This window comes from Babylonia areolata, chromosome 9 (genome assembly GCF_041734735.1).
Source record: "Babylonia areolata isolate BAREFJ2019XMU chromosome 9, ASM4173473v1, whole genome shotgun sequence".
Lineage (NCBI taxonomy): Eukaryota > Metazoa > Mollusca > Gastropoda > Neogastropoda > Buccinidae > Babylonia > Babylonia areolata.
The window spans coordinates 50,064,008-50,091,489 of NC_134884.1; the positions used below are offsets into that span (position 1 = coordinate 50,064,008).

The 27,482-nt window shown below is 49.8% G+C and overlaps 1 protein-coding gene across 2 annotated transcripts in view; it reads right to left on the bottom strand.

Annotated features, from left to right (window-relative positions):
* Nucleotides 1-27,482, bottom strand: part of LOC143285571 (kelch-like protein 9) — a 64,266-nt gene that overhangs the window by 27,944 nt on the left and 8,840 nt on the right. For both annotated transcript variants that reach the window (XR_013055704.1, XM_076592967.1), the window contains exons 2-3: nucleotides 26,195-26,507; nucleotides 13,329-13,457 (exon numbers count right to left, since the gene is read on the bottom strand). Coding sequence is in view for 1 of the 2 variants with exons in the window: in XM_076592967.1 (XP_076449082.1) it covers nucleotides 13,329-13,457; nucleotides 26,195-26,464 (399 nt within the window). In the remaining variant the exon portion in view is untranslated. The remainder of the gene's footprint in view (nucleotides 1-13,328; nucleotides 13,458-26,194; nucleotides 26,508-27,482) is intronic.

Sequence of the window (27,482 nt, forward strand, 5' to 3'; positions counted from 1 at the left end):
TAAAGAAGCTTCCAGCTTATCCATTTTACCCTCAATAAAACATTTGTCATTGTCATTGTCATTGTCTCTCTCTCTCTCTCTCTATATATATATATATATATATATATCTATGATGCAGTTCATACTGGCACCTCCCAGGCTTTCACAATAAAAAGTTAATCATACATAAGCATACATGTATCAAGTACATCATACACAAGCAAGTGTGTGCACATACAAACAAATCTACCTACATATGCAAAGAGCAGAATTTGAAGAAGTGCATCAGTCAAAAAGAGGGAAGTTTAAGACCACCAACAGCTGTGTGTGTTCAAACTGAAATTCAATTCCGTTTCAGTGGGGTTGGCCTGTGCCCAGCTCACAGCACAGGGGGAATCAGGGCAGAAGGCAAGTTCACTCACATACCACCCACACAAAACTGTGCTCAATACAAACACTCCACCGTCCTGAAAAAACAAAACACGACTGCTGAGTCTATCAAACTGACAAATGGATACAGTCTAAATGACTCACTTTGGTAACAAGTGTTGACATTCTCTGAAAGTCCATAACCTGAGCTATACTCACATCTCTGCCCATCTTTGTTGGGTTTTTTTTTCCTCCACTGAATGATATTCACAACTCCTCTCAGGTCTGGTCTTCACCTCCACACCCACTTCCCACTGAATGATATTCACAACTCCTCTCAGGTCTTGTCTTACCTCCACATCCACTTCCCACTGAATGATATTCACAACTCCTCTCAGGTCTTGTCTTACCTCCACATCCACTTCCCACTGAATGATATTCACAACTCCTCTCAGGTCTTGTCTTCACCTCCACACCCACTTCCCACTGAATGATATTCACAACTCCTCTCAGGTCTTGTCTTCACCTCCACACCCACTTCCCACTGAATGATATTCACAACTCCTCTCAGGTCTTGTCTTCACCTCCACATCCACTTCCCACTGAATGATATTCACAACTCCTCTCAGGTACTGTCTTACCTCCACACCCACTGAATGATATTCACAACTCCTCTCAGGTCTTGTCTTCACCTCCACACCCACTTCCCACTGAATGATATTCACAACTCCTCTCAGGTACTGTCTTACCTCCACACCCACTTCCCACTGAATGATATTCACAACTCCTCTCAGGTCTTGTCTTACCTCCACATCCACTTCCCACTGAATGATATTCACAACTCCTCTCAGGTCTTGTCTTCACCTCCACACCCACTTCCCACTGAATGATATTCACAACTCCTCTCAGGTCTTGTCTTCACCTCCACACCCACTTCCCACTGAATGATATTCACAACTCCTCTCAGGTACTGTCTTACCTCCACACCCACTTCCCACTGAATGATATTCACAACTCCTCTCAGGTCTTGTCTTCACCTCCACACCCACTTCCCACTGAATGATATTCACAACTCCTCTCAGGTCTTGTCTTCACCTCCACACCCACTTCCCACTGAATGATATTCACAACTCCTCTCAGGTACTGTCTTACCTCCACACCCACTTCCCACTGAATGATATTCACAACTCCTCTCAGGTCTTGTCTTCACCTCCACACCCACTTCCCACTGAATGATATTCACAACTCCTCTCAGGTCTTGTCTTACCTCCACATCCACTTCCCACTGAATGATATTCACAACTCCTCTCAGGTACTGTCTTCACCTCCACACCCACTTCCCACTGAATGATATTCACAACTCCTCTCAGGTCTTGTCTTACCTCCACACCCACTTCCCACTGAATGACATTCACAACTCCTCTCAGGTCTTGTCTTCACCTCCACACCCACTTCCCACTGAATGATATTCACAACTCCTCTCAGGTCTTGTCTTCACCTCCACACCCACTTCCCACTGAATGATATTCACAACTCCTCTCAGGTCTTGTCTTCACCTCCACATCCACTTCCCACTGAATGATATTCACAACTCCTCTCAGGTCTTGTCTTACCTCCACACCCACTTCCCACTGAATGATATTCACAACTCCTCTCAGGTCTTGTCTTCACCTCCACACCCACTTCCCACTGAATGATATTCACAACTCCTCTCAGGTCTTGTCTTCACCTCCACATCCACTTCCCACTGAATGATATTCACAACTCCTCTCAGGTCTTGTCTTCACCTCCACATCCACTTCCCACTGAATGATATTCACAACTCCTCTCAGGTCTTGTCTTACCTCCACACCCACTTCCCACTGAATGATATTCACAACTCCTCTCAGGTACTGTCTTCACCTCCACACCCACTTCCCACTGAATGATATTCACAACTCCTCTCAGGTCTTGTCTTCACCTCCACACCCACTTCCCACTGAATGATATTCACAACTCCTCTCAGGTCTTGTCTTACCTCCACATCCACTTCCCACTGAATGATATTCACAACTCCTCTCAGGTCTTGTCTTCACCTCCACAACCACTTCCCACTGAATGATATTCACAACTCCTCTCAGGTCTTGTCTTCACCTCCAAATCACAGTCCCTGAAGAACATAGGGTCCAAAGTGATAAGTGCAGCTGATTCGTCTTAATGTAGATGTTGACTGCCTACACCCAAGAAGAAGAAGAAGTAGGGTCCATAACTCAGCACTTCTTGTCCATGTGAACTTATTTCACAGCCCAGTTTTCACAGACTTTCTCCACTGTTTCATATGACAGCAAGTAAACCAGAACAGGCCTCTGTTGTGGGTCTTTCAAACACATTTATCACCACACGATTCCATAACTATATTAAAAAAATCATGTGGAACTGCAAAAACATATAAAACAATAAATAAATATGGACAGAATCATGCTTGAGAGACTGAAGAAAACCTAGTATGAAATATTTGTTAAGAGTAAGCCAGCTTCTGACAGACCAATAATGCACAGACCATATTGCCACACTGCACATCAACTACAATGAATGGCAGTCCCTCTCTTCTGCCAGTACACACCTGTAGACTTGGAGAAACCTTTGGACAGTGTCAACACAGAAGTCATCTGTCAGCTGAAACAAGAGAATGCCTGCAAAAGGTACTGCTATCATTCACCAGCAGTGCAACAACTCTGCATTTCAGGTCATTCAAACCAGCAGGTCAGCAGATCCGTTTAATGTAGGGACAGGTGTGAGACAGGGCTGCCTCTTGTCACCAATCATTTTCCTGTTTGTTGTCGACTGGGTCATGAAGACCATCAAGAATGGAAACAAAGGCATCTGATGGACCTTGACTCAACAAATGGAAGATCTGGATTTCACTGACAATGTAACCCTTCTTTCACAAGGTGGGAAAGAAACAACCAGATTCCCATCAGCACAGAAATCTGGAAAAGGAAATGGAGCTGGACTGGCCACTCCCTGTGCAAACCTCCAGACAGCATCACCAGACAAGCACTGGAGTGGAACACTTTGGGGAAAAGAAAAGAGGGGCAGACCAAAGTGTCAGACATGGAGAAGGTAATAATAGTAATAACAATGTACATTTATATAGCGCCCTTCCTCTCTAAGAACTTAAGGCGCTTCACATGAAAGAAAAATATTACAAGTTACATAAAACATTCATGACCACTCTTTCTCAAAAACCCCTCCCTCCCCCCCACGCACACTCTCCCCCTCCCACTCTACATACATCCAAAGTGAGCTGACATGGGTGGTGTTGGAGAACAAGGAAGCTGAGAGTGCTTATAGATAGGTTTTAAAAAGATGAGTTTTTAGTGATGTGCGAAAAAGCAGAAATAGAATCAGATGCACAGATATGATGAGGAAGCAAAGAAGAAAGAACGTTCACCATGGGTTCTTATACTGACATCAGGAAGTTTCAAAAGGTCTCAAAAGGTAACAGTCAGAGGAAGAGCGGAGATTTCTTGTGGGTGTGTAAACACTGATAAGGTCAGAAATGAAATGAAATGAAATTATGGTGCTTAGAGCCTCGCCGACCACTAAGGCCATCTCAAGGCTATCGCCGCGTCAATTACTACTACAAGGCTAAAAAAAAAAAACCACCCAATTAAAACGAGTCACCACTTCAAACTTTCCACTCCAAAGTTAAAAAAAAAACTTCCATAGTTTAAAACCTTCAAATCTGGTTAAAAAGGTTCACTTCTTTTAAGAAGTCCATCAGCGCCCACGGAGGGACATCACGAAACAAAGTCTTCAAAGAAACCGCCGTGTAATGTCTGCGTCTAACGTCATGCAGATCCCAACAGTCAAGGAGCACGTGTTTCACGGTGAGAGGCTCGTCACAGGGAACGCATCGAGGGGCCTCCTCCCCCTTCAACAAGTAAGAATGAGTAAAAAAAAGTGTGCCCCGTACGCAGTCTGCACAGCACAGATTCCTCCTTTCTGTTCTTCACCCCCGAAGGGAGGGTCTCCCCCAGGTCCGGACGGATCTGGAAGAGCTTGTTGTCCATCTGGGTGTTCCACTTCTCTTGCCAAAGATCCTTAACGTAAGTATTGACCTTCCGCTTCATGTCTGTATAGGGTACCAAGGATCTGGACAATTCTTTCTTTACAGCGTTCCTGGCCAGCAGGTCCGCCCTTTCGTTACCACGAATGCCAACATGTCCGGGAACCCAGGCCAACACAACCTCGTATCCTTTCTTCGTTGCGAGAGTAAAAGTTTCATAAAATTCCAGCAGTTTGGGATGAGTGATATTCCTGCAGGCGATCGCCTCCAGGGCTGATAAGGAGTCGGAAAAGATCATGAATCTCTTCTGTTTGGAAGAGAGAACCATTTTTAACCCCAGGACCAGTGCGGTCAGTTCCGCGGTGTATACCGAGCTGTCAGACAGGATGTGTTCCGTTGAGGGCCGGTCAGGAAAGGCGGGACAGAACGCAGATGCGGCGACTCCGTCCTCTGACTTGGAACCGTCAGTGAAGATGCCTTGAAAGGTGGGGAATTTGTGGCACAGTTCCGAAAAGTAGGTTCTGTAGGCCAGAGAACTGGTGGTGTCCTTACGGTACGAGGCCAGATCGAATCGGACCTCAGGTGTTGTAAAGGTCCACGGGGGGCTGTCAGGGAACTTAGAGAAATCTGAGATGCCACCGACATCCAGATCGGCATTTTCCAAGTGCGGCTGAATGCGGAGTCCGAGAGGAGGTATGCAGTTTGGGTTGTCTGTAAATTTCTTATCGAAAGGGTTGTTGAATACAGCATTGTAAGCAGGGTTTGTAGGCTCCGAAAACAATTTCAAATAATAGTTCAGGGTCAGCTTCAGTCTGCGGTTGGAAAGAGGCGGTTCCCCCGCCTCTGCATACAGGCTGTGCACAGGGGTGGTGCGGAAAGCACCTAAGCTGAGACGGAGCCCTTGGTGGTGTACAGGGTCCAACAGTTTCAGGTAGGACGGTCTGGCCGAGCCGTATACAACACTTCCATAATCCAGTTTGGACCGGACCAGGGCTCTGTAGAGGTGCAAGAGAGTCCTCTTATCAGCACCCCAGTTCGTGTGTGCCACAACTCGGATGATGTTCAGGGCTTTTAGGCAAGATATTTTCAGCTGTTTAATGTGGCTGAGAAAATTCAGCTTCTGATCGAAGACGACCCCTAGAAATCTGGCTTCCTTGACCGCCGGGATGGTGGATGTTCCCAGACGGATTTCAGGGTCCTGATAGAATTGGCGAAAATTATGAAAGTGGATGCATTCAGTTTTGGAGGACGAAAATGTGAAGCCATTCTCCTCTGCCCAACACTGGATTTTGTTGACGCAGAGCTGAAGCCGTCGCTGGATGCTGGCGTACGTGCTGCCGGTTGCATATAAGGCAAAATCATCCACGAACAGCGAGCTGTCCGATCCTTTCTGAACGGATTGAACGATGTCATTAATTTTGATGCTGAACAGAGCCGGCGACAGGATGCTCCCCTGCGGGACACCCAGCTCCTGCTCGTGAATATCGGACAGGGTGGTGCCGACTCTCACCTGGAATTGTCTGTCTTGTAAAAAATTGTGGATAAACTGAGGCAGGTGTCCTCGGAAGCCGAGCTTGTGCAAGTCGGAAAGAATACCAAATTTCCACGTGGTATCGTAAGCTTTCTCCAGGTCAAAAAATATGGCCACCACATGTTGTTTGTTGACGAAAGCATTTCTTATCGTGGTTTCCAGACGAACCAGATGGTCAACGGTAGAGCGATGCTTGCGGAAACCGCACTGTTCTTTTGCCAGAAGGCCGTTGGTCTCTAGTTTCCACATCAGTCTACCGTTGACCATCTTCTCCATCAGTTTGCAGACGCAGCTGGTCAGTGCAATTGGGCGGTAGCTGGAGGGGTTCGAGGGGTCTTTTCCCGGTTTCGGCAGCGGGATTATGAGGGCTTTCCGCCAGGAGGGTGGAAAGAAGCCTGTGACCCAGATGTGGTTATAAACTTTAAGCAGGGTGTCCAGACAGGTTTGGGGAAGGTGCTTTAGGAGTTTATAATGGACCTCGTCCATTCCTGGACAGGAATCCGTACAGGTCTGAAGGGCAGATTTAAGTTCGTTCATTGTGAAAGGAAGGTTGTAATTCTCTGTGTTGTCGGAAAAGAAGTTACATGGTGTTTTTTCTGACAGGTTTTTGGTTTTAAGAAAGCGAGCAGATTTGTTAGCAGATCTCGAGTTCTGTTCTATTGTGGAGGCAAGCAAATGGCAACTGCTTTCTTCTCTGTGACCAGAGCGTCTGAAAGTTTAAGATGGTGGAAGGTCGGGCATGCGTTTTTGCCCTTAATTCTTTTTAAAACCCTCCACACTTTCTTCTTGGGTGTGTTGGAGGTTAAGGAAGAGCAGAAATCTCTCCATGACTTCCTCTGGCTCTTTTTAAAAACATACCTGGCTTTCGCCCTCAGCTGTTGATGGGTTCGAACGCTATCGGACTCCGGTCTCCGAAAGACGCGTCGCTGCGCTCTCTTCCGAGACTTGCGGGCCTCCCGACATTCCGCGTTGAACCAGGGCATTCTAGGGACCTGAGGCTTGGAGGTAGACGATGGGACTGCTGCTTTGGCGCAATCTAAAACGATCCGAGTCAGAGCGTCAGCAGGGTCCTTGCTTTTCAATACTGTTTCTTCCTGCAGCTCCGCTCTTATCTTGGTGGTAAAAAAACTCCAGTCTGCTTTGTCGTAGTACAGGCGGTCAGGCAGAGAGTCACCTTCTCCATCTGTGGGGCGGAGGACGACAGGAAAGTGGTCACTCCCGTGCAGATCGTCGTGCACTTTCCACTCGTAGTCCAGGACCAACGATGGATCGCAGACCGACAGATCTAAACACAAGAGCTTTCCAGAGGACAGATGCAGGTAAGTGGGAGACTTGTCGTTAAGACAGCACAAGTCCATGTCAGAGAGAAGGTTTTCTAAGAGAAGACCTCGGGCTGATGTCATCTCACTTCCCCAGAGCGGGGAGTGTCCGTTGAAGTCGCCCAACAGTAAAAACGGACGTGGGAGCTGGTCGACCAGGTTCATGAGGTCCTGACTCAGAACACGGACGGAATGGGGAAGGTAGAGAGAGCAGACAGTGATGGTTTTCTCGAGCGTGACTCTGACTGCCACCGCCTGTAAAGGGGTGCTTAAAAGAACTGTACTGTATAAAAGGGACTTTCGAATAAAAAGAGCGACACCTCCCGTCAACCCCTCTTGCTTCGGTTGAGCGGGTTTAAAAACGGAGTTAAAACCAGAGAGAGATAAAACCTTGCCATCTCTTTGCAGAGTCTCCTGCAGTGCCAGCACTGAAGGTTTCAAAGCACGACAAAGCAGCTGGAGTTCCTGGAAGTTGGCATAGAATCCCCGGATATTCCAGTGGATCACTGCCATCAAAAAGGTTTTTAAAAAAAAAAAAAAGCAGCAGCCTATTCCATCGCTACCCCCTGCTCCTCCACTTGCGGTGGCTCAAGGTCCGCCAGGATGGAATATTTGTTTTTTGACATAAATTTTTCGGGTTCCGACCGGGTCGGAATATCCACCACCTCGGCCCCTCCCGATCCCGCCGTGGCCGCAGCCCTCCCCTCCTTGAGTTTTGGAGGTGCGGGGGGTTTCCGGCCACTTCCGCCAGCCCGAGGGCCAGGCAGACGAGAGGCGGGGGGGCGAGGGGGGCCGGGGGGTGGGGTGGGGCGGGAGGCGGACAACGTGCCTCCGCCCGAGGCTTTTCTCTCCCGCCCAGCAGCCCCTGAGGACTGCCGCGCAGGATGGGAAGGGGTGGACACAGCGCCTCCACCCAAGGCCAACGGTTCCGACGAGGCGGTTAAGTCGTCCGTCTGCGTTCCTGTGGACGTCGTCTGGACCGCGACGTCCACCGTCCTGGATCTGACGACAGAGGCATACGACGCCTTAGGCGACGCGGCCTCCACCTGTTTCCTTGCCTCAAAGAAGGAAATTTTCTGTTCTGTCTTGACTTTCTGGATTTGTTTTTCTTTCTTTCTTCCAGGCGGGGCAGTCCTTCGATGAGGACGGGTGGCCACCTCCGCAGTTCGCACACAGGGCTGCACTGACGCAATCGCCCTGGTGCGCCGCCTTCGAACAGGTGCCACACGCCTCTTCCTCCTTACATCTGTCTCTCACGTGTCCGAATTTCTGACACTTAAAGCATCTCAGAGGGGACGGTACGTACAGGCTGACATTAACTAGCAGGTATCCGACCCGAATGTCCTTGGGGACATCCGGGCAGCAGAAGGTGAGGAAGAAAGTGTTGGTCGGGACTCTGTCCGACCCCTTCCTCACCGTCACCCTGTACACATCGGTCACTCCCTGAGAGGACAGTTCGCTCTTGATCTCGGCCTCAGACACACCTTTCAACTCCGGGCATCTGATGACTCCCTTTGAGCAGTTGAGACCTTTGTGAGGGGAAATCTTCACTGCCCTATCCACGAAAGTGGTCGCCTTGAGAAGGAGCTGTGTCTGTCTTTTGGATTCTGTCTGTACTAAAAACGCTCCGCTCCTCAGCCTCTTGATGGATCTGAGCGATCCTGCCAGACACTGAAAGCCCTCCTGGACAGCGAAGGGGCTGAGAGCCGACAAGGGCTTGTCGTCATCAGCGCCCTCCATCACTAGCCACGATGGCCAAAAACCAGAGGTCTCGACGACCTCCGACTCAGAGTCTGAGTCGTCCGTTCCCTGTCGTCGTCTTTTTCCGAGTTTGGGGGGGTGTATTTGTTTAGGATTCATGTTGAAAGAAAAATGTGAATTCATCCCTCCCTTACCCACCCACCATGGGGTCCAACTTAGGGGCCAGGGTCAAGGGAACACCAGCTTGACCCCTTCCAGGTTTCGGGAGGGATATACAACCAGCAGCCCAGCTCCAACGTGCTCCCCCCCGATCATGCCCAGCTCCCGGGGACAGAGAGCCGAGCACTACGGGGGTTACCTTCGTCAGCCACTAAACTGCCAGTCTTGACCCAGCCCCATGAAGGGGTAGCCGATTGACACACACGGGCCAATGTGTGCCGCCTGTCTTAGGAGAGGTCCGAGCCAAAGGGATGTGTTGAGAGCAGCGTGCTCTCTCAATCCCCAGGATCTCATTCCCCTCCATCACAGGTCGCGCCGCACGGCAAACACGGCGGGCCTAAAGAAGGCCGCAGAGAAAAAAAGAATGTGGAAAAGAAGGCTTGATGGGGAGCTGAGGACAGAAAAGAGGCGGTAAAAAGAAGAACAAAGAATAGCGAAAGGGACAGTGGGTCACGTTTAGTTTGGGCCTCACTCACGACCTGTTCGGCATGGGAAGCCCTATCAGGGGCATCAGTACAAAACCACCACTTGATAAGGTCAGAAAGGTATGTAGGTTCTGCGGAGAGGAAAGCAGAACTGCAGAAAGACACAACTTTGTATTTAATTCTCGCTTCAATGGGGAGCCAATGTAGAGTGCGGAGGTGAGGAGAAATGTGATCAGTACTTGGGACTCTGAGAGTCAGACGGGCAGCATTGTTTGGAAGTTTTTGAATTCGCTGAAGAATATTATGTGGACAGCCTATGAGAAGAGAATTACAGCAGTCAAGTCGTGACAGCACAAAAGCAGAAATAAGAGTTTTAGTAGTTTCAACAGAAAGGTACTGACGGATAGAGCTGAGTTGATGCGACGAAGTTCACAACTGACTATGCGTATCAGATTTACAACCTGAGTATGCATGCTGAGGTTTGAGTCAAGAATGACTCCAAAGCTCCTTGCTGATTTAGAAAACTGAACTGTGGCATCACCAACCACAATTGAGGCAGAAACAGAAATAGATGTGGACATTGTTGCGGAGGAAATAATCATAGCTTCGGTTTTGTCATCATTCAACTTTAGTTTGTTGAATGTTATCCAGGATTTAACATTGAGAATACAATCCTGCATTGACAGAATCAGACTGTGTACTTGGTTTGGTTCTGCAGACTTTTGTAGCTGAGTATCATCAGCAAAAGAGTGACGAAGAACAGAATGGCCAGAAATGACATCAGAAAGAGGAGCAGTGTACAGAATGAACAGAACGGGGCCCAGGACAGAGCCTTGTGGCACACCATGGGAGATCAAGGTTGGATCAGACTTAAGTTACTAACAGAGACAATCTGGAAGCGGTTGGATAGGTATGAAGAAAACCAACTCAGACAGTAACATGTCATTCACTACTTTCAACAAAGCAGTTTCAGTGCTATTGGCTGATTTATATGCTGACTGAAAAGAAGAGAAGAGGTTGTTTACTGCTAAATGGTCTGAAAGTTGGGATTATAATATAATAATTTTGGACACAAAAGCAAGGTTGGATACAGGACGAAAACTTTTGAGGTCATTTCACAGAGGATGAGGTGAAGGTGGTCAGATGGATGAGGACAGCCCTGAACTGTCCTCTGGAGGAGTGCTGGAGTGGCCTGTGCTCCTCAAGGAGCTCCAAGGAGTAAGTCATGATGCTGGAGTGGCCTGTGCTCCTCAAGGAGCTCCAAGGAGTAAGTCATGCTGGAGTGGCCTGTGCTCCTCAAGGAGCTCCAAGGAGTAAGTCATGCTGGAGTGGCCTGTGCTCCTCAAGGAGCTCCAAGGAGTAAGTCATGCTGGAGTGGCCTGTGCTCCTCAAGGAGCTCCAAGGAGTAAGTCATGCTGGAGTGGCCTGTGCTCCTCAAGGAGCTCCAAGGAGTAAGTCATGCTGGAGCGGCCTGTGCTCCTCAAGGAGCTCCAAGGAGTAAGTCATGATGCTGGAGTGGCCTGTGCTCCTCAAGGAGCTCCAAGGAGTAAGTCATGCTGGAGTGGCCTGTGCTCCTCAAGGAGCTCCAAGGAGTAAGTCATGATGCTGGAGTGGCCTGTGCTCCTCAAGGAGCTCCAAGGAGTAAGTCATGATGCTGGAGTGGCCTGTGCTCCTCAAGGAGCTCCAAGGAGTAAGTCATGATGCTGGAGTGGCCTGTGCTCCTCAAGGAGCTCCAAGGAGAAAGTCATGCTGGAGTGGCCTGTGCTCCTCAAAGAGCTCCAAGGAGTAAGTCATGATGCTGGAGTGGCCTGTGCTCCTCAAGGAGCTCCAAGGAGTAAGTCATGCTGGAGTGGCCTGTGCTCCTCAAGGAGCTCCAAGGAGTAAGTCATGCTGGAGTGGCCTGTGCTCCTCAAGGAGCTCCAAGGAGTAAGTCATGATGCTGGAGTGGCCTGTGCTCCTCAAGGAGCTCCAAGGAGTAAGTCATGCTGGAGTGGCCTGTGCTCCTCAAGGAGCTCCAAGGAGTAAGTCATGCTGGAGCGGCCTGTGCTCCTCAAGGAGCTCCAAGGAGTAAGTCATGATGCTGGAGTGGCCTGTGCTCCTCAAGGAGCTCCAAGGAGTAAGTCATGATGCTGGAGTGGCCTGTGCTCCTCAAGGAGCTCCAAGGAGTAAGTCATGATGCTGGAGTGGCCTGTGCTCCTCAAGGAGCTCCAAGGAGTAAGTCATGATGCTGGAGTGGCCTGTGCTCCTCAAGGAGCTCCAAGGAGTAAGTCATGATGCTGGAGTGGCCTGTGCTCCTCAAGGAGCTCCAAGGAGTAAGTCATGCTGGAGTGGCCTGTGCTCCTCAAGGAGCTCCAAGGAGTAAGTCATGCTGGAGTGGCCTGTGCTCCTCAAGGAGCTCCAAGGAGTAAGTCATGCTGGAGCGGCCTGTGCTCCTCAAGGAGCTCCAAGGAGTAAGTCATGATGCTGGAGTGGCCTGTGCTCCTCAAGGAGCTCCAAGGAGTAAGTCATGCTGGAGCGGCCTGTGCTCCTCAAGGAGTAAGTCATGCTGGAGTGGCCTGTGCTCCTCAAGGAGCTCCAAGGAGTAAGTCATGCTGGAGTGGCCTGTGCTCCTCAAGGAGCTCCAAGGAGTAAGTCATGCTGGAGTGGCCTGTGCTCCTCAAGGAGCTCCAAGGAGTAAGTCATGCTGGAGTGGCCTGTGCTCCTCAAGGAGCTCCAAGGAGTAAGTCATGATGCTGGAGTGGCCTGTGCTCCTCAAGGAGCTCCAAGGAGTAAGTCATGCTGGAGTGGCCTGTGCTCCTCAAGGAGCTCCAAGGAGTAAGTCATGCTGGAGTGGCCTGTGCTCCTCAAGGAGCTCCAAGGAGTTAGTCAAGTCAGTCAAGCCTGATACTCATTTATCCTTTGTCACATCTGAGCTTCATTCATAAATACCTTCTTTCTCTCAATATCATTATTTTTGGTCAAAACTTAGTTGTCATTAGTAATACACCGTTTTCATTCATTCAAAAATATCTTCTTTCTTTCAATGTCAATATTTTTGGTCAAAACTTGGTTCTCATTAGTAATACACAATTTTCATTCACAAATACCTTCTTTCTTTCAATGTCATTATTTCTGGTCAAAACTTAGTTCTCATTATTAATACACAGTTTTCATTCATAAATATCTTCTTTCTTTCAATGTCATTATTTTTGGTTAAAATTTAGTTCTTATGAGTAATACACAGTTTTCATTCATAAATACCTTCTTTCTCTCAATATCATTATTTTTGGTCAAAACATAGATCTCATTAGAAATATACAGTTTTCATTCATTCATAAATACCTTCTTTCTCTCAATATTATTTTTGGTCAAAACTTAGTTTTCATTAGTAATACACAGTTTTCAATCATAAATACCTTCTTTCTCTCAATATCATTATTTTTGGTCAAAACTTAGTTCTCATTAGTAATACACAATTTTCTTTCAATCTTCTTTTACCAATATATGTTCATTCTTATTCACCAATAAATTTCATTTTATCTATTTCAGTTCTCATTTAGAAACACTTGTTTTCCATTGTACTATCAAATATTATTTCATTATTTGCACCAGTTTTCAGTCAGAAATGCATCTTTTCCTCATGTATAAACCAGAAAACAAAAAACAACAGAACAACAAAACAAAGCACAAAAAGAAAAGCACAACACAGCACTGGGACTACGTGGTGACGTGAAGAGAGAAAACAGCTGGCTGACCCTGAGTCCTCCGGCTGTGACCCCACGGAGTTCCACAAACTGTTCACGGCTCTCCCGCATGTCCCCGGTCAGCATGACGCGGAAATAGTCACTGCAGGCCGCCATGGCTGCTTTGTGCACCTTGATCTCCTGAAACACAGCGCTCACAGTCAACTCACATTTCCATTCAAATATTGCCAGAAATCTAATCAAAACAAAATCAAACAAAACAAAAACAATGCCAAGGCCTTCAAACACGGGAACTTTGCGAATGAAAAGAAATAGAAAAGACACTGTTAAAGCACATCCAACTGCAACAACAACGACAAAAATCAACCACAAAATACTTTGACCTTGATCTTTGATCTCTAACATTAACACAGACATAAAAACATACTTAGCAATACTGTTGAATACTATCACGGCTGGTTGGTGATCTGTGTTTAGCAATACTGTTGAATACTATCATGGCTGGTTGGCGATCTGTGTTTAGCAATACTGTTGAATACTATCACGGCTGGTTGGTGATCTGTGTTTAGCAATACTGTTGAATACTATCACGGCGGGTTGGTGATCTGTGTTTAGCAATACTGTTGAATACTATCACGGCTGGTTGGTGATCTGTGTTTAGCAATACTGTTGAATACTATCACGGCTGGTTGGTGATCTGTGTTTAGCAATACTGTTGAATACTATCACGGCTGGTTGGTGATCTGTGTTTAGCAATACTGTTGAATACTATCACGGCTGGTTGGTGATCTGTGTTTAGCAATACTGTTGAATACTATCACGGCTGGTTGGCGATCTGTGTTTAGCAATACTGTTGAATACTATCACGGCTGGTTGGTGATCTGTGTTTAGCAATACTGTTGAATACTATCACGGCTGGTTGGCGATCTGTGTTTAGCAATACTGTTGAATACTATCACGGCTGGTTGGTGATCTGTGTTTAGCAATACTGTTGAATACTATCACGGCTGGTTGGCGATCTGTGTTTAGCAATACTGTTGAATACTATCACGGCTGGTTGGTGATCTGTGTTTAGCAATACTGTTGAATACTATCACGGCTGGTTGGTGATCTGTGTTTAGCAATACTGTTGAATACTATCACGGCTGGTTGGTGATCTGTGTTTAGCAATACTGTTGAATACTATCACGGCTGGTTGGCGATCTGTGTTTAGCAATACTGTTGAATACTATCACGGCTGGTTGGTGATCTGTGTGCGTGCTTGTGTGCATCTCTTTTCCCCTTTTCTCTCTCCCTTCTTCCCCCCCCACTCCCTCTCTCTCTCTTCCTCTCTCCTTCACCACCCTCTCTCCTTGCTGTATATGCTCAGTTTAACGCTGGGCGTATGCATGTGCATCTTTGAGATATGTGTGTGGCATGTTCCTATCCCTTGAACATTTTTTTAACTCTGAGGAGTTAAGAAATTAATGTAGGTAAGGTAGACAGATTCAGCTTCACTTTTGATTCCAAGCTCTCTTAGAGACAGGTGGCTGTTCCAGCGTGTGAGCTGTTGGTGCCGTCTGACAGAAGTAGTGGGGTATTTTCCTTGTCACCCCCTTCTTCCTCTGTGTGTGGTCTGTGTTTTCACTCTGGGCCAGTGGTGTGCCTGTGTGTCTACCTGGTGACAGGTGAGGGAGTCGTGTAATTGTCTCTGTTGTGTTAACTAAGTGATGTGACTTGTAACTTTTGTTGTCTTCAAGGAGAATTAGGTATCGGCATTTGTAAGGTTATGGGGATGTTTTTATCAGAAATCTTTTAATTCCAGTAATATTTTATTTCTAGATATTTTGGGGAATTGGTGAATTTGTGTGTTCTGTTTAGGTGTGTTATTTTCTATGTATTCAGCTCGGGTTATTGGTTCAAATGTATTTTCTTTATAATTAAAACTAACTACAGTATGAATTTTCTGAAACATTTTGTGGTAACTGAAACGAGAAGGAGGAGTTTGTATTATACTCCATGTTTGGTGTTACATATACTTACCATGTCAAACTGATGCAAACTAGGCCTATTGGTTTGCTCTGCTTGGCCAAATTTCGCGCGGCTAACAGTGAAAAGACGGGCCCCCCCGCTCTCAGCCAATCAAACGCCTCTAAAAGCTATAAGCGCTGAATCATTCCGTGGCCATGAACAAAAATGCCCCATGAGAACCACGGCGGAGACGCGGGGACGGACGGGCGGGCATTTGAGTTTGACATGGTAAGTATATGTAACACCAAACATGGAGTATAATACAAACTCCTCCTTTTGGTGTCATATACTGTACCATGTCAAACTGATGCAGAATTTAAAGCAACTGGAGGAGGGCAACGCCTACTGGTTCGTATGGGGAGCCCTTGTAACTGAGACGGCAGTGTTAGCCGCGACAAAGGAAATCCCCTTGGAACCGTCAGCCCTGGTCATACGGAAATTCCTGAGGTAGAAGTTGATGAAGGGATTCTCAGACCGCCAGAAGGCTGCCTCCAAGACATGCTGCGTTGGCACTGAGTGCTGGAAAGCAGCTGAAGTAGCTATGGCCCGCACTTCGTGTGCTCTGGGATGAAGACAGCTGATATCCCTGTGTGCATGAGAGTAGGCTCTACGAATGACTTGGGGAACCCAGCGGGAAATGGTGCCTGCAGCGATGTCTTTCTTGTAATTCTCATTGAGGGAGATGAGGAGACGCCTCTGAGAAGAACGCCTATGGCGAGACCTATCCCAATAATATTTGAGACACCGAACAGGGCAGAGGTGCCTATCCGCATCATCTTGGGCAAGAATATCAGACAAAGGTCTGACCCTCAAGAGAGGGGGAAGGAACCTCAGGTCTTGGTTCCTAGCCAGAAACTCTGGAAGGAAACGAATAGTGATGGAACCATCTCTGTGGAAGGCCAGATCTTGTGGCATTCCACTAAGACCATGCAGCTCACCTCTACGACTGCCTGTGGCCAGCCACAGAAGGAAAGTGGTCTTGAGGGTGAGGATGTCAAAAGGAATAGTCCCCAATGGTTGGAAGGGCTGTTTTCGAATGAAATCCAGCACCAGGAACAAGTCCCAGAGGGGCACTCTTCTGGGGTCTCTAGCTTCCTTCAGAGGGGCACCCCTAGCCACCTCTCTCAGCAGGAAATCCGCTTCAAAGGCGTGACGACCTAGCTGATTGCATTGTGGTACAGATGGCAGACCTGTACCCTCGCACAGAACTAGCAGACAGGATGAGAACCGAGGAGCAGAGAGCCAGAAAGTTGGCCAGCTGCATGCTCGTAGGGTTCGTAGGGGGAATGCCCTGAGCTGTACACCACCGCAACCATTTCTTCCAGCGAAAGTCATACAAGGTCTCTGTTCCCTGCCTCCTTGCTCTGGTGACTATGGAGAGGAGGTGAGAGGAGGCACACCCCTGGGTCAGCGCAGCCGACACCGAGGCCGACCGAGGGGTCGAGGACTTCAATGGTGATGCTGACAGTTCCGACCACACAGCAGCCATGCGTGCTGGTGGAGCAGTTGAGGATTGGAATGAGGAGTGTCCGAGCGAGGCTGCCTCAGCAGATGAGATTTGGTTTCAAGATCCAGGGGTGGAAACATGTGTCAGGGACTGAAGGTCCGGAAACCAGGTCTGGGCTGGCCATTTCGGCGCAATGAGGATCAGCTGCGGGTGTTCCAATCTGTCTTTCCGTATCACCTTGGACAGAATTGGAAAGGGAGGAAAATGCGGAGGCAATCAGACTGCTCCAGTCTAGAGAGAGAGCGTCCACTGCCCACGCTTCTGGGTCTGCAACCGAAGAGACGTAAGTGGGAAGTCTCTTGTTGAACAAGGTCCACCATCGGCCGAAACCACTGTTCCCACACCCACTGAAGGCTGTCCTTGTCCAGGGTGCACTCTGTGCGTATGACACTCTTGGACCTGCTGAGAGCATCTGCCAAGATGTTGGTTTTTCCTGCTAAGTGTCTCGCTGAAAGTGGAATGCCCTTGCTGTGGCACCAACGGAGGAGAGCCTCGGTCCGCATGGAGAGGTCTGCCGAGTGCGCTCCCCCCCATTTGTTCACATAACATGCGACCGTCGTCTTGTCCGTGAACAAGCGGATGGTCTTGCCAGTGGCCTCCCCCATGAAGTGCAGGAGAGCCCTGCGAACTGCCTCCAGTTCCAGAACATTGATGTGGCATAGGCGCTCCTCCGGGGACCAAGTCCCTGCTGCATGGAGTGAGTCCATGTGGGCTCCCCAGCCCAGGGAGGAGGCGTCTGTGAAGAGTGCCACCTGAAGAGTAGGTGGGGCTATGGGCACCCCCTGTGTCCGAAGGGGGGTGATTAACCACTCTGATGTCACCTCGAGGAACCACTCGCCCAGACATAACTGGGTATCCCATGGCTGAGTGCTCTGGGACCGGCGTAACCTCAGTGCCCTCTGGAGAGGGCGCTTGAGAACCCTGTCCAGGGGAACGAGAGGTGCCATGGACTCCATCATGCCCAAGAGGGAAGAAAGTGTCCGCGCTGTATCTTGGGAGGAGTGGCGCCAGTGGCTGAGGAAACCTGCCCGATGGTCCCAGTGATCTGGCGCCAGAGAGACTATCATGGACCGCGTGTCGAATCTCATCCCTAAGAAGTCGAAGGACTGACGTGGGGACAGATCGCATATCTGCTGGTCCCTGAGGAAGCCCAGTTGGGAGCAAAGGTCTAGAAGTCTGGCCGTATGACTCAGGCACAGGGCCTGCGACTGGGCCAGGATAAGCCAGTCGTGCAGGTACACACAGAGACAAAAGGATTCCGAGCGGACGATGGACACCAATTCCCGCACCACCTTGGTAAACAGGAAAGGGGCAAGGGACAGACCAAATGGGAGGGCCGGGAACTGGAACCCCTTGTCCCTCCACATGAACCTCAGGTACCGATGGGATGCCGAATGGATGAGTATATGAAAATAAGCATCTTCCAGATCGATAGAGGTAGGCCAATCACCTTGTTGGATGGTCTCCTGAATCTGTGCCTGTGTGTCCATCTTGAATTTGATTTTGGGGAGGAATTTGTTGAGGGGGGACAAGTCCAAAACTGGTCTCCACCCTCCCAAGACCTTTGGAATCACCAACAACCAGCCGTAAAAACCGGGGCCCGGGTCCAAGAGTTGAGATATAGCCCCATGAGGAGTGGGTGCGATATCTCTTTTTCTAGGACGCTCTCCTGCTCCGTCGAGCTGGGCACCTAAGGAGGAGGAGTGGATCTTAGAGGGGGGCGGTCCTCCACCCAAGACAGCATGTACCCCGACTCTAGCACCGACATAATCCCGTCGTTGAGTCCCAGAGCACGCCCCTGATGTGCATGCCGGGGCAAGTTTCCTACTTGGAGGGGCTGAACGACTGGCGGTGCTGAATCGGGGCCCAGTCATTGGGGGTGCTGCATTCTGGCCTTGGGCATGGCCGGTCGGCTTGGACGGACATAAGGTGGTCTATTCCTGTGCCACTGATTCTGCACACGCTGCTTTGACTTAGGCGGCGTGGTATATGGAGGGACCCTGGTGGCCGGTCTCTTCAATGGCACAGAACCCTGGAGCCCATGAGAGGTGTGGGCCAAATATGAAGCCACCTCCCTGTTTGTCTCTGCCCTGTGGCTGACAAAATGGGGCAGGAACTGGCCGAAGAGGGAGTGCTGCTGTGCTGGGATGGACCGCAGGGCAGCCCTCTCCTCCACAGGAATGTTAGAGAGGCTGAGAATGGCATCACGCCACGCTAGCACAGTATTGAAGTGAAGGCTGGTAGCTGTGTCTGCAGCTGCCGTGAGACCAGATGCTACCCTATTGCCAAAAGCGTGTAACCTCTGGTCTGTGAAGAGGCAGGCGGGACAGAGGAAGGAGACCCCGTGTCCTGATTAACGGACACTGTTCCCACTGCTCATTGGCCCTGTGGAGGAACGCGTCGAAGGTGTACGCCGTGGAAACCTCGAGGAGGCAGCGGCGGGCCAATTTGTCCCCCTCTGCTAACGTTTTAAAGGATAGGGTAGCTGAAGTGGGGAACGTGATGCGCTGTGAGACCAACATCCTGTCCTGTGCGGAGGGCTCTGCTCCGCTGTAGGCAGGGTGGACCTGTGTGTACCAGGACCACACCCCTCCCTTGGAGGAATCTTTAAGGAACCTTCCTGGGGAAAAGGCGCCCGGGGCAGAGAGGGACTCCCTGCCTGGAGGAGGGATGGAAGCAGCACCCCTGACAGTGCAGGTTGGCTTATTAAGCCATTCCTGCACCATTTCTGGCACTCTGAGTCGCCTTGTGGTTCTGGAGTTAGAGTCACATGGCGTAAGGAGGGTCAAGGGTAACAAAGTAGCCTGAGGGACTGATTCGGCATACATGACCCTATTGGGGAGGGTCAGTTCGAGCTCGGCAAAGTCCGAGTTTGGTTCAGGCTGGTCCCTAGGGAGGCGCGGGCTCAATCTGTCCCCCCTGGGATGTGGGCGAAGAGTGCTCATCTGCTTGTTCGTCCTCATCCGAAGACAGGGGCTCCCACTCTTGTTCGCAGTCCATCCCCTGCTGGGTGCCATCCCAAGTGGATGTACCCACTGGGGCGTCCTGTGAGCTGTGGTCAGCCCAGCGGGATGAGCTGGGACGATCCCGAGCCGGGACCATGGCCACCGCTGTTATGTCCTTGACATCTGAAGCAGGTGGGGAGCGTGTGGACCGTAGGTCCAACCATGCTTGGGATGGTGGGTGCCACCTCTTGAGAGGGCGTCCCTGGATGCAAGAGGGACCCACGGGTGCTGTGAGGGGACAAACACGCACTCATCTCACTGTAGGACCGAGGGCTGGGCAGGTGGGAACCGCAGGCTCCCCCGGGCCGAGTAGGGCCCCTCAGCCACCGTCGATCCTGACAAAAAGGCCGTTGTGACCGTGGAGGTCACCTGTGGGTTGACAGAGACCCGATTTGTGGACAGAGTGGCAATATTGGTCGAGGAGCTCGACCTGACCGACAAGAAGTCGATCCCACTTGTCGGGGCTGTGTGTGTCACCCTGTGAGATGTGCTGGGTTGGGTCGGGTGGGGAGCGGACAAGGGGCTGGCCCTTGGTACTCCCGGCAACCCAGCGTGCACCATAGGTGCACCCCAGTACGGGTAGAATGGGGGTAACTACCCATGGGCACCAGCCATACTGTGACCCGAACCCCAAGGGTCACTGGCGCGTTGACCTCCATGAAGGGAAAAACCTGGCCAAGTCGGAGGGAGGTCAGGTCCGACTTGGGTGTCAGTCCCGCTCGCAGATGAGCGGGCTGACTGCCCGGAACCGCCTGACACGCGCGGGCCTCCCCCAGCAGGGGAGACCGGCCGGATAGCGGGAAGACCTGCAGAGCAGGTTGCCACGCGCCCCGAATCCCCTCCCGTGGGGAGACTGGGGTGGCTTGGCCCGGGGTGGGCAAAGTAGAGATCCCCCCCCGGAACCAACTTTTTCTCCCCCACCAAAAGGAGGTGGGGGAGGGGGGTCGACAGAGAAGGGAGGAGGGGGAACAACAATGGGGCCCGTGAGGGCTGTCTCCGAGTGGGGACCCGGGTAATGGCTGTGCGCGGCATCCCCTTGGGAGTTCGCGCCTAGCTGCGAGTCCCCACAGCCAGGAGAGGGCTTGCCATTACCCCCTCTCCCTGCCTCGCGCTGGGACACCTCGGGAGGCGACGCTCGTACCTCTTTCCCCACGGTCCCCTTCATGACCGTTTTACTGGTACGAAAGTCGCCTCCGCGATCAGCGTCTAATGACGCATCGCCGCGATCCGTATCGGGAGGAATCATGAGCTCCGGGCCTGGGAGAGTCTCTTGCCGAGTCTCAATCCCAGCGTCATGACCCCTGCCTTCGTGGTATGGCACACGAGGCGTGGAACCCGCGCTTAGGCACCCAGCGAAAATCCGACCCCCAACAGAGAAAGGAAAGACAGGATCGACTTAGAGGCAGAAAAAAACGAACGAATCGAGGGTGCCGAGTCGAATCGAGTACACAGAATGTAAGAATACAATAAACACAAGCCGCATGCAACAAAATAAGGCCAAAAGGATACGCTTAATAGCCGAAAAAAGCGTAAGACGAGACAGAGCGTAAACCTGACAAGGCGTGGAGAGCCTTGGCCAAAGGAATGATTCAGCGCTTATAGCTTTTAGAGGCGTTTGATTGGCTGAGAGCGGGGGGGGGCCCGTCTTTTCACTGTTAGCCGCGCGAAATTTGGCCAAGCAGAGCAAACCAATAGGCCTAGTTTGCATCAGTTTGACATGGTACAGTATATGACACCAAATTGTTAGTTTGTAGTATTACATCACTGAGTTTTCTTTCTATTCGAAGCAAACAGGATTGACACAAGGCTGACATATTGTCATTTTGAGTTGTTGTTTTTTATAATGGGTTCTTTTGGAATGTCTGGTTTAATCCTTTAATTACTGGGGGAAATCATAACAAATGGTTCATGAACTTTTCGTGTTTATAGTTTGGAGCTTTTTGTGGAAGAGGCTGTTTGGAATAAGTTATGCTTTTGCTCCCCTGGTTAGTTTAATATCTGTTGCTTAACTTACTCGGGACGACAAGTTTTCTCCCTTGCTTTTCCCCACAGACGGCCCATTTGTAAGGGTTTGGAAAAAAAATACAAAAAATACAAAATACAGAGCAAGAAAATTAAACTTTCAGAACTGGTTTATTACATGTTGAGCTATTACATAAAAAAAAAAAAATCAAATTTCTCATCTTATTTTTACAGTTTTGCCATATGTAGAAAATACTGCCAATCTTTCACCCCGAATCACCATACCCATGCTCGCTTTCTGAATTAAATTCGCTTTCTTCTTCGTCATCATCCACCTCTTCAATGTCCGACCCTTCAGTTTGTAGCATTTCAAGTACTTCAGCAACCCTAAAACGTTGCCGTCGCTGCCTTGTTCGCTTCACAACATTTTGAGAAGAGCCTGCTTTGCTAACAGGCTGGCACGTGAGCAGACGACCAGTCAGTGACATTGTCAGCATGTGTGCGAGACGGGCCACACATGGCAGGCTGACCAATCATACCATTTGATTGTGGAGTGACCCAGAATAGCGCACTCTGCTTGGCTAATCACAAAATCACGTGTACAGCGCGTGATGGATTTTTATTTCTTGAAAATGCTATTCCATTCCGTCGTCTGAAACCGAATACATTTTATGTAGGAATACTCATGCATTCCTTCGTCCAGAGAGAGTAAAGGAGGTTGGGGCGCAGGGGTGGGGTGGGGGGGGGGGCATTCTTTTGAACTTGTAAAAGTGTAGTCTACAGAGACTGGGAGCTCATGTTCCAGATTTTTCCTGTGACTTTTCTCCCCATGCCACTGCATTCAACGGAGGCCTGTGTTCAACGCTGGAACAGTCTTCATTTCCCTGCACCAGTTTCCTCACGCCCACTCCCCCTCCTCCACATTTCCAACGTACCCTCTCCCATTGTCCCTCACGCCCACTCCCTCCCCTCCACATTTCCAATGTACCCTCTCCCACTGTCCCTCACGCCCACTCCCTCCCCTCCACATTTCCAACGTACCCTCTCCCACTGCCCCTCTGGCCCACTCCCTCCCCTCCACATTTCCAACGTACCCTCTCCCACTGTCCCTCACGCCCACTCCCTCCCCTCCACATTTCCAACGTACCCTCTCCCACTGCCCCTCCGGCCCACTCCCTCCCCTCCACATTTCCAACATACCCTCTCCCACTGCCCCTCACGCCCACTCCCTCCCCTCCACATTTCCAACGTACCCTCTCCCACTGCCCCTCTGGCCCACTCCCTCCCCTCCACATTTCCAACGTACCCTCTCCCATTGTCCCTCACGCCCACTCCCTCCCCTCCACATTTCCAACGTACCCTCTCCCACTGCCCCTCTCGCCCACTCCCTCCCCTCCACATTTCCAACATACCCTCTCCCACTGCCCCTCACGCCCACTCCCTCCCCTCCACATTTCCAACGTACCCTCTCCCACTGCCCCTCTGGCCCACTCCCTCCCCTCCACATTTCCAACGTACCCTCTCCCATTGTCCCTCACGCCCACTCCCTCCCCTCCACATTTCCAACGTACCCTCTCCCACTGCCCCTCTGGCCCACTCCCTCCCCTCCACATTTCCAACGTACCCTCTCCCACTGCCCCTCTGGCCCACTCCCTCCCCTCCACATTTCCAACGTACCCTCTCCCACTGTCCCTCACGCCCACTCCCTCCCCTCCGCATTTCCAACGTACCCTCTCCCATTGTCCCTCACGCCCACTCCCTCCCCTCCACATTTCCAACATACCCTCTCCCATTGTCCCTCACGCCCGCTCCCTCCCCTCCACATTTCCAACGTACCCTCTCCCACTGCCCCTCTCGCCCACTCCCTCCCCTCCACATTTCCAACGTACCCTCTCCCATTGCCCCTCTCGCCCACTCCCTCCCCTCCACATTTCCAACATACCCTCTCCCACTGCCCCTCTCGCCCACTCCCTCCCCTCCACATTTCCAACGTACCCTCTCCCATTGTCCCTCACGCCCACTCCCTCCCCTCCACATTTCCAACGTACCCTCTCCCACTGCCCCTCTCGCCCACTCCCTCCCCTCCACATTTCCAACGTACCCTCTCCCACTGTCCCTCACGCCCACTCCCTCCCCTCCACATTTCCAACGTACCCTCTCCCATTGTCCCTCACGCCCACTCCCTCCCCTCCACATTTCCAACGTACCCTCTCCCACTGCCCCTCTGGCCCACTCCCTCCCCTCCACATTTCCAACGTACCCTCTCCCACTGCCCCTCTCACCCACTCCCTCCCCTCCACATTTCCAACGTACCCTCTCCCACTGTCCCTCACGCCCACTCCCTCCCCTCCACATTTCCAACGTACCCTCTCCCACTGCCCCTCTGGCCCACTCCCTCCCCTCCACATTTCCAACGTACCCTCTCCCATTGTCCCTCACGCCCGCTCCCTCCCCTCCACATTTCCAACGTACCCTCTCCCATTGCCCCTCTGGCCCAAACCCACCTTAAACCCCAAGTCTGCCAGTGAGTGACATCTGTCTTCAGCTGTTGGGTGGAGTTCGCTCAGGTGAACTCTGGTAGTGTCCATGTGCTGGACTGGTGCTGCAGTGACTTCGCGACATGAAGGATTGGAACTGAATTAGTTAATTGTGCTGTAGTTAGATGGGGGGGAAACTTTTGTGTGCTTTGATTTATCATATCTTTATTTCGTTTCTTGTGTCAGTAAAGAACTGAGCTGAACTTTTCTGTGTATCTGTGTTTGTTGTCGGGACGTTAGTTAGTTTGGGAAGGGTGGGGGTACTTGTGCAACCCCTTACGGGTTGTGACAAATACTGTTTCTCTTAAAAAAAAACAACCCATAGAATGATAGATCTGCATAAACATATAGCAGTGACAAGAACTCTTAAACTCAAGGCTGAAAAGCAGAGGGTGTCATTGTTCTCTCACCTGAACAGACAGCAGCCACAGAGGGTGTCATTGTTCTCTCACCTGAACAGACAGTAGTCACAGAGGGTGTCATTGTTCTCTCACCTGAACAGACAGCAGTCACAGAGGGTGTCATTGTTCTCTCACCTGAACAAACAGTAGTCAGTGCAGTCACAGAGGGTGTCATTGTTCTCTCACCTGAACAGACAGTAGTCAGTGCAGTCACAGAGGTGTCATTGTTCTCTCACCTGAACAGACAGTAGTCAGTGCAGCCACAGAGGGTGTCATTGTTCTCTCACCTGAACAGACAGTAGTCACAGAGGGTGTCATTGTTCTCTCACCTGAACAGACAGTAGTCAGTGCAGCCACAGAGGGTGTCATTGTTCTCTCACATGAACAGACAGTAGTCACAGAGGGTGTCATTGTTCTCTCACCTGAACAGACAGTAGTCACAGAGGGTGTCATTGTTCTCTCACCTGAACAGACAGTAGTCACAGAGGTGTCATTGTTCTCTCACCTGAACAGACAGTAGTCACAGAGGGTGTCATTGTTCTCTCACCTGAACAGACAGTAGTCACAGAGCGTGTCATTGTTCTCTCACCTGAACAGACAGTAGTCACAGAGGTGTCATTGTTCTCTCACATGAACAGACAGTAGTCAGTGCAGTCACAGAGGGTGTCATTGTTCTCTCACCTGAACAGACAGTAGTCACAGAGGTGTCATTGTTCTCACCTGAACAGACAGTAGTCACAGAGGTGTCATTGTTCTCTCACCTGAACAGACAGTAGTCACAGAGGTGTCATTGTTCTCTCACCTGAACAGACAGTAGTCACAGAGGGTGTCATTGTTCTCTCACCTGAACAGACAGTAGTCACAGAGGTGTCATTGTTCTCACCTGAACAGACAGTAGTCACAGAGGTGTCATTGTTCTCTCACCTGAACAGACAGTAGTCACAGAGGTGTCATTGTTCTCTCACCTGAACAGACAGTAGTCACAGAGGTGTCATTGTTCTCTCACCTGAACAGACAGTAGTCACAGAGGGTGTCATTGTTCTCTCACCTGAACAGACAGTAGTCACAGAGGTGTCATTGTTCTCACCTGAACAGACAGTAGTCACAGAGGTGTCATTGTTCTCTCACCTGAACAGACAGCAGCCACAGAGGGTGTCATTGTTCTCTCACCTGAACAGACAGTAGTCACAGAGGTGTCATTGTTCTCTCACATGAACAGACAGTAGTCACAGAGCGTGTCATTGTTCTCTCACCTGAACAGACAGTAGTCACAGAGCGTGTCATTGTTCTCTCACCTGAACAGATAGTAGTCACAGAGGGTGTCATTGTTCTCACCTGAACAGACAGTAGTCACAGAGGGTGTCATTGTTCTCACCTGAACAGACAGCAGTCACAGAGGTGTCATTGTTCTCACCTGAACAGACAGTAGCCACAAAGGTGTCATTGTTCTCTCACCTGAACAGACAGCAGTCACAGAGGGTGTCATTGTTCTCACCTGACCATCAGCGAAGAGGGAATAGTCACAGAGGGTGTCATTGTTGCGCAGCTCTTGCAGGCCTTGCAGCATGCGACAGCAGTGACTCCTGGCCCCCAGGCCCCTGTCTGACAGGCCAGGAACCACATCCTCTGTGCTGGTGCCTGGTGGGGGCTGCGCCCCCACTCCTTCCCCCGTGGCCACAGCGGGGCGGCTGGCTTTGTCGCATGTGCTGATCATGAAATGAGCTGGGGGACAGCGATGGTACATCAGCTTGCGCACTGGTGGCATTACTTCCTAAATGCCAGTCACGTAAAAGGCTTTGTTTTTTTTTCTGCAACCAGATCCAGTCTTCAAATAAATTATGTGCTGAGACATTTGATATGATATAATGCTGTCCGTGTTATGCTATTTGAAAAGTGTTCCTTTATTTCTAAAACTGATGGGTATCCTGTTGTCCTGATACACTTAATTTTGCAGCCTATGCTATATCCACTGAATTAAGAAGATCTTGATGAGGTATTGTCCAAGTCATCCTACTAACAAAAAAAAAGAGAAAAGAATGTATCTTGAAATGAACATGAAATGAGTTTTGTCAGTAACATGTTGAAGTTGATTCAGTGGACTGTATCTAAAATGCTAAGTCTGACAGAACTGAAGGAAATTTGTTTGTGAACCAGTTGTTTTTCTCTCTCGTCTGATATAGATATAAGAATATGACACTGCTGTGGATGAAGGAAAAAGGCACTTGCCAAAGTAAAAAAAAAGAAGAAAAAAAAAGAGGACAGCTGATTATCAAAGGTATTTGCAAACACATACATATGTGTGTGAGGACTATTAAGTTCATATATATGTGAATGAGGACTGTTTAGTATAATCATAAACTTGTATGTAACCAGGCAAATAATTCATGTAGAAATGCAGTCTGAGTCCATAAAAGAGGCATTGCAATATTAGCCAAGAAAAACCCTATGCGTTCTGGGCATATGCCAAGAGTAAACTCCGCACACAGGAGAATATTGCAGACCTGACAGACTCTAAAACAGTATAAGGAAAATTGCAAGGGCAAATCTTGATAAAGTGAAGATGCTTAATAGTTTCTTCTGTAGTATGTTTACTAAAGAAGACTTGTCCTTTGTACCGGAGTGTGAAGATAAAAATTCCAGGTCAGAATTAAATGACAAAGATTGAAAGCAAAGCAGTACTGACACTCTTAAAATCACTGGATATTTCTAAGTCTGTGGGTCCTGATGCCATGCATCCAAAAATCCTACAGTAATAGATATTTGGGAAGGCCGGCCAAAAGAGA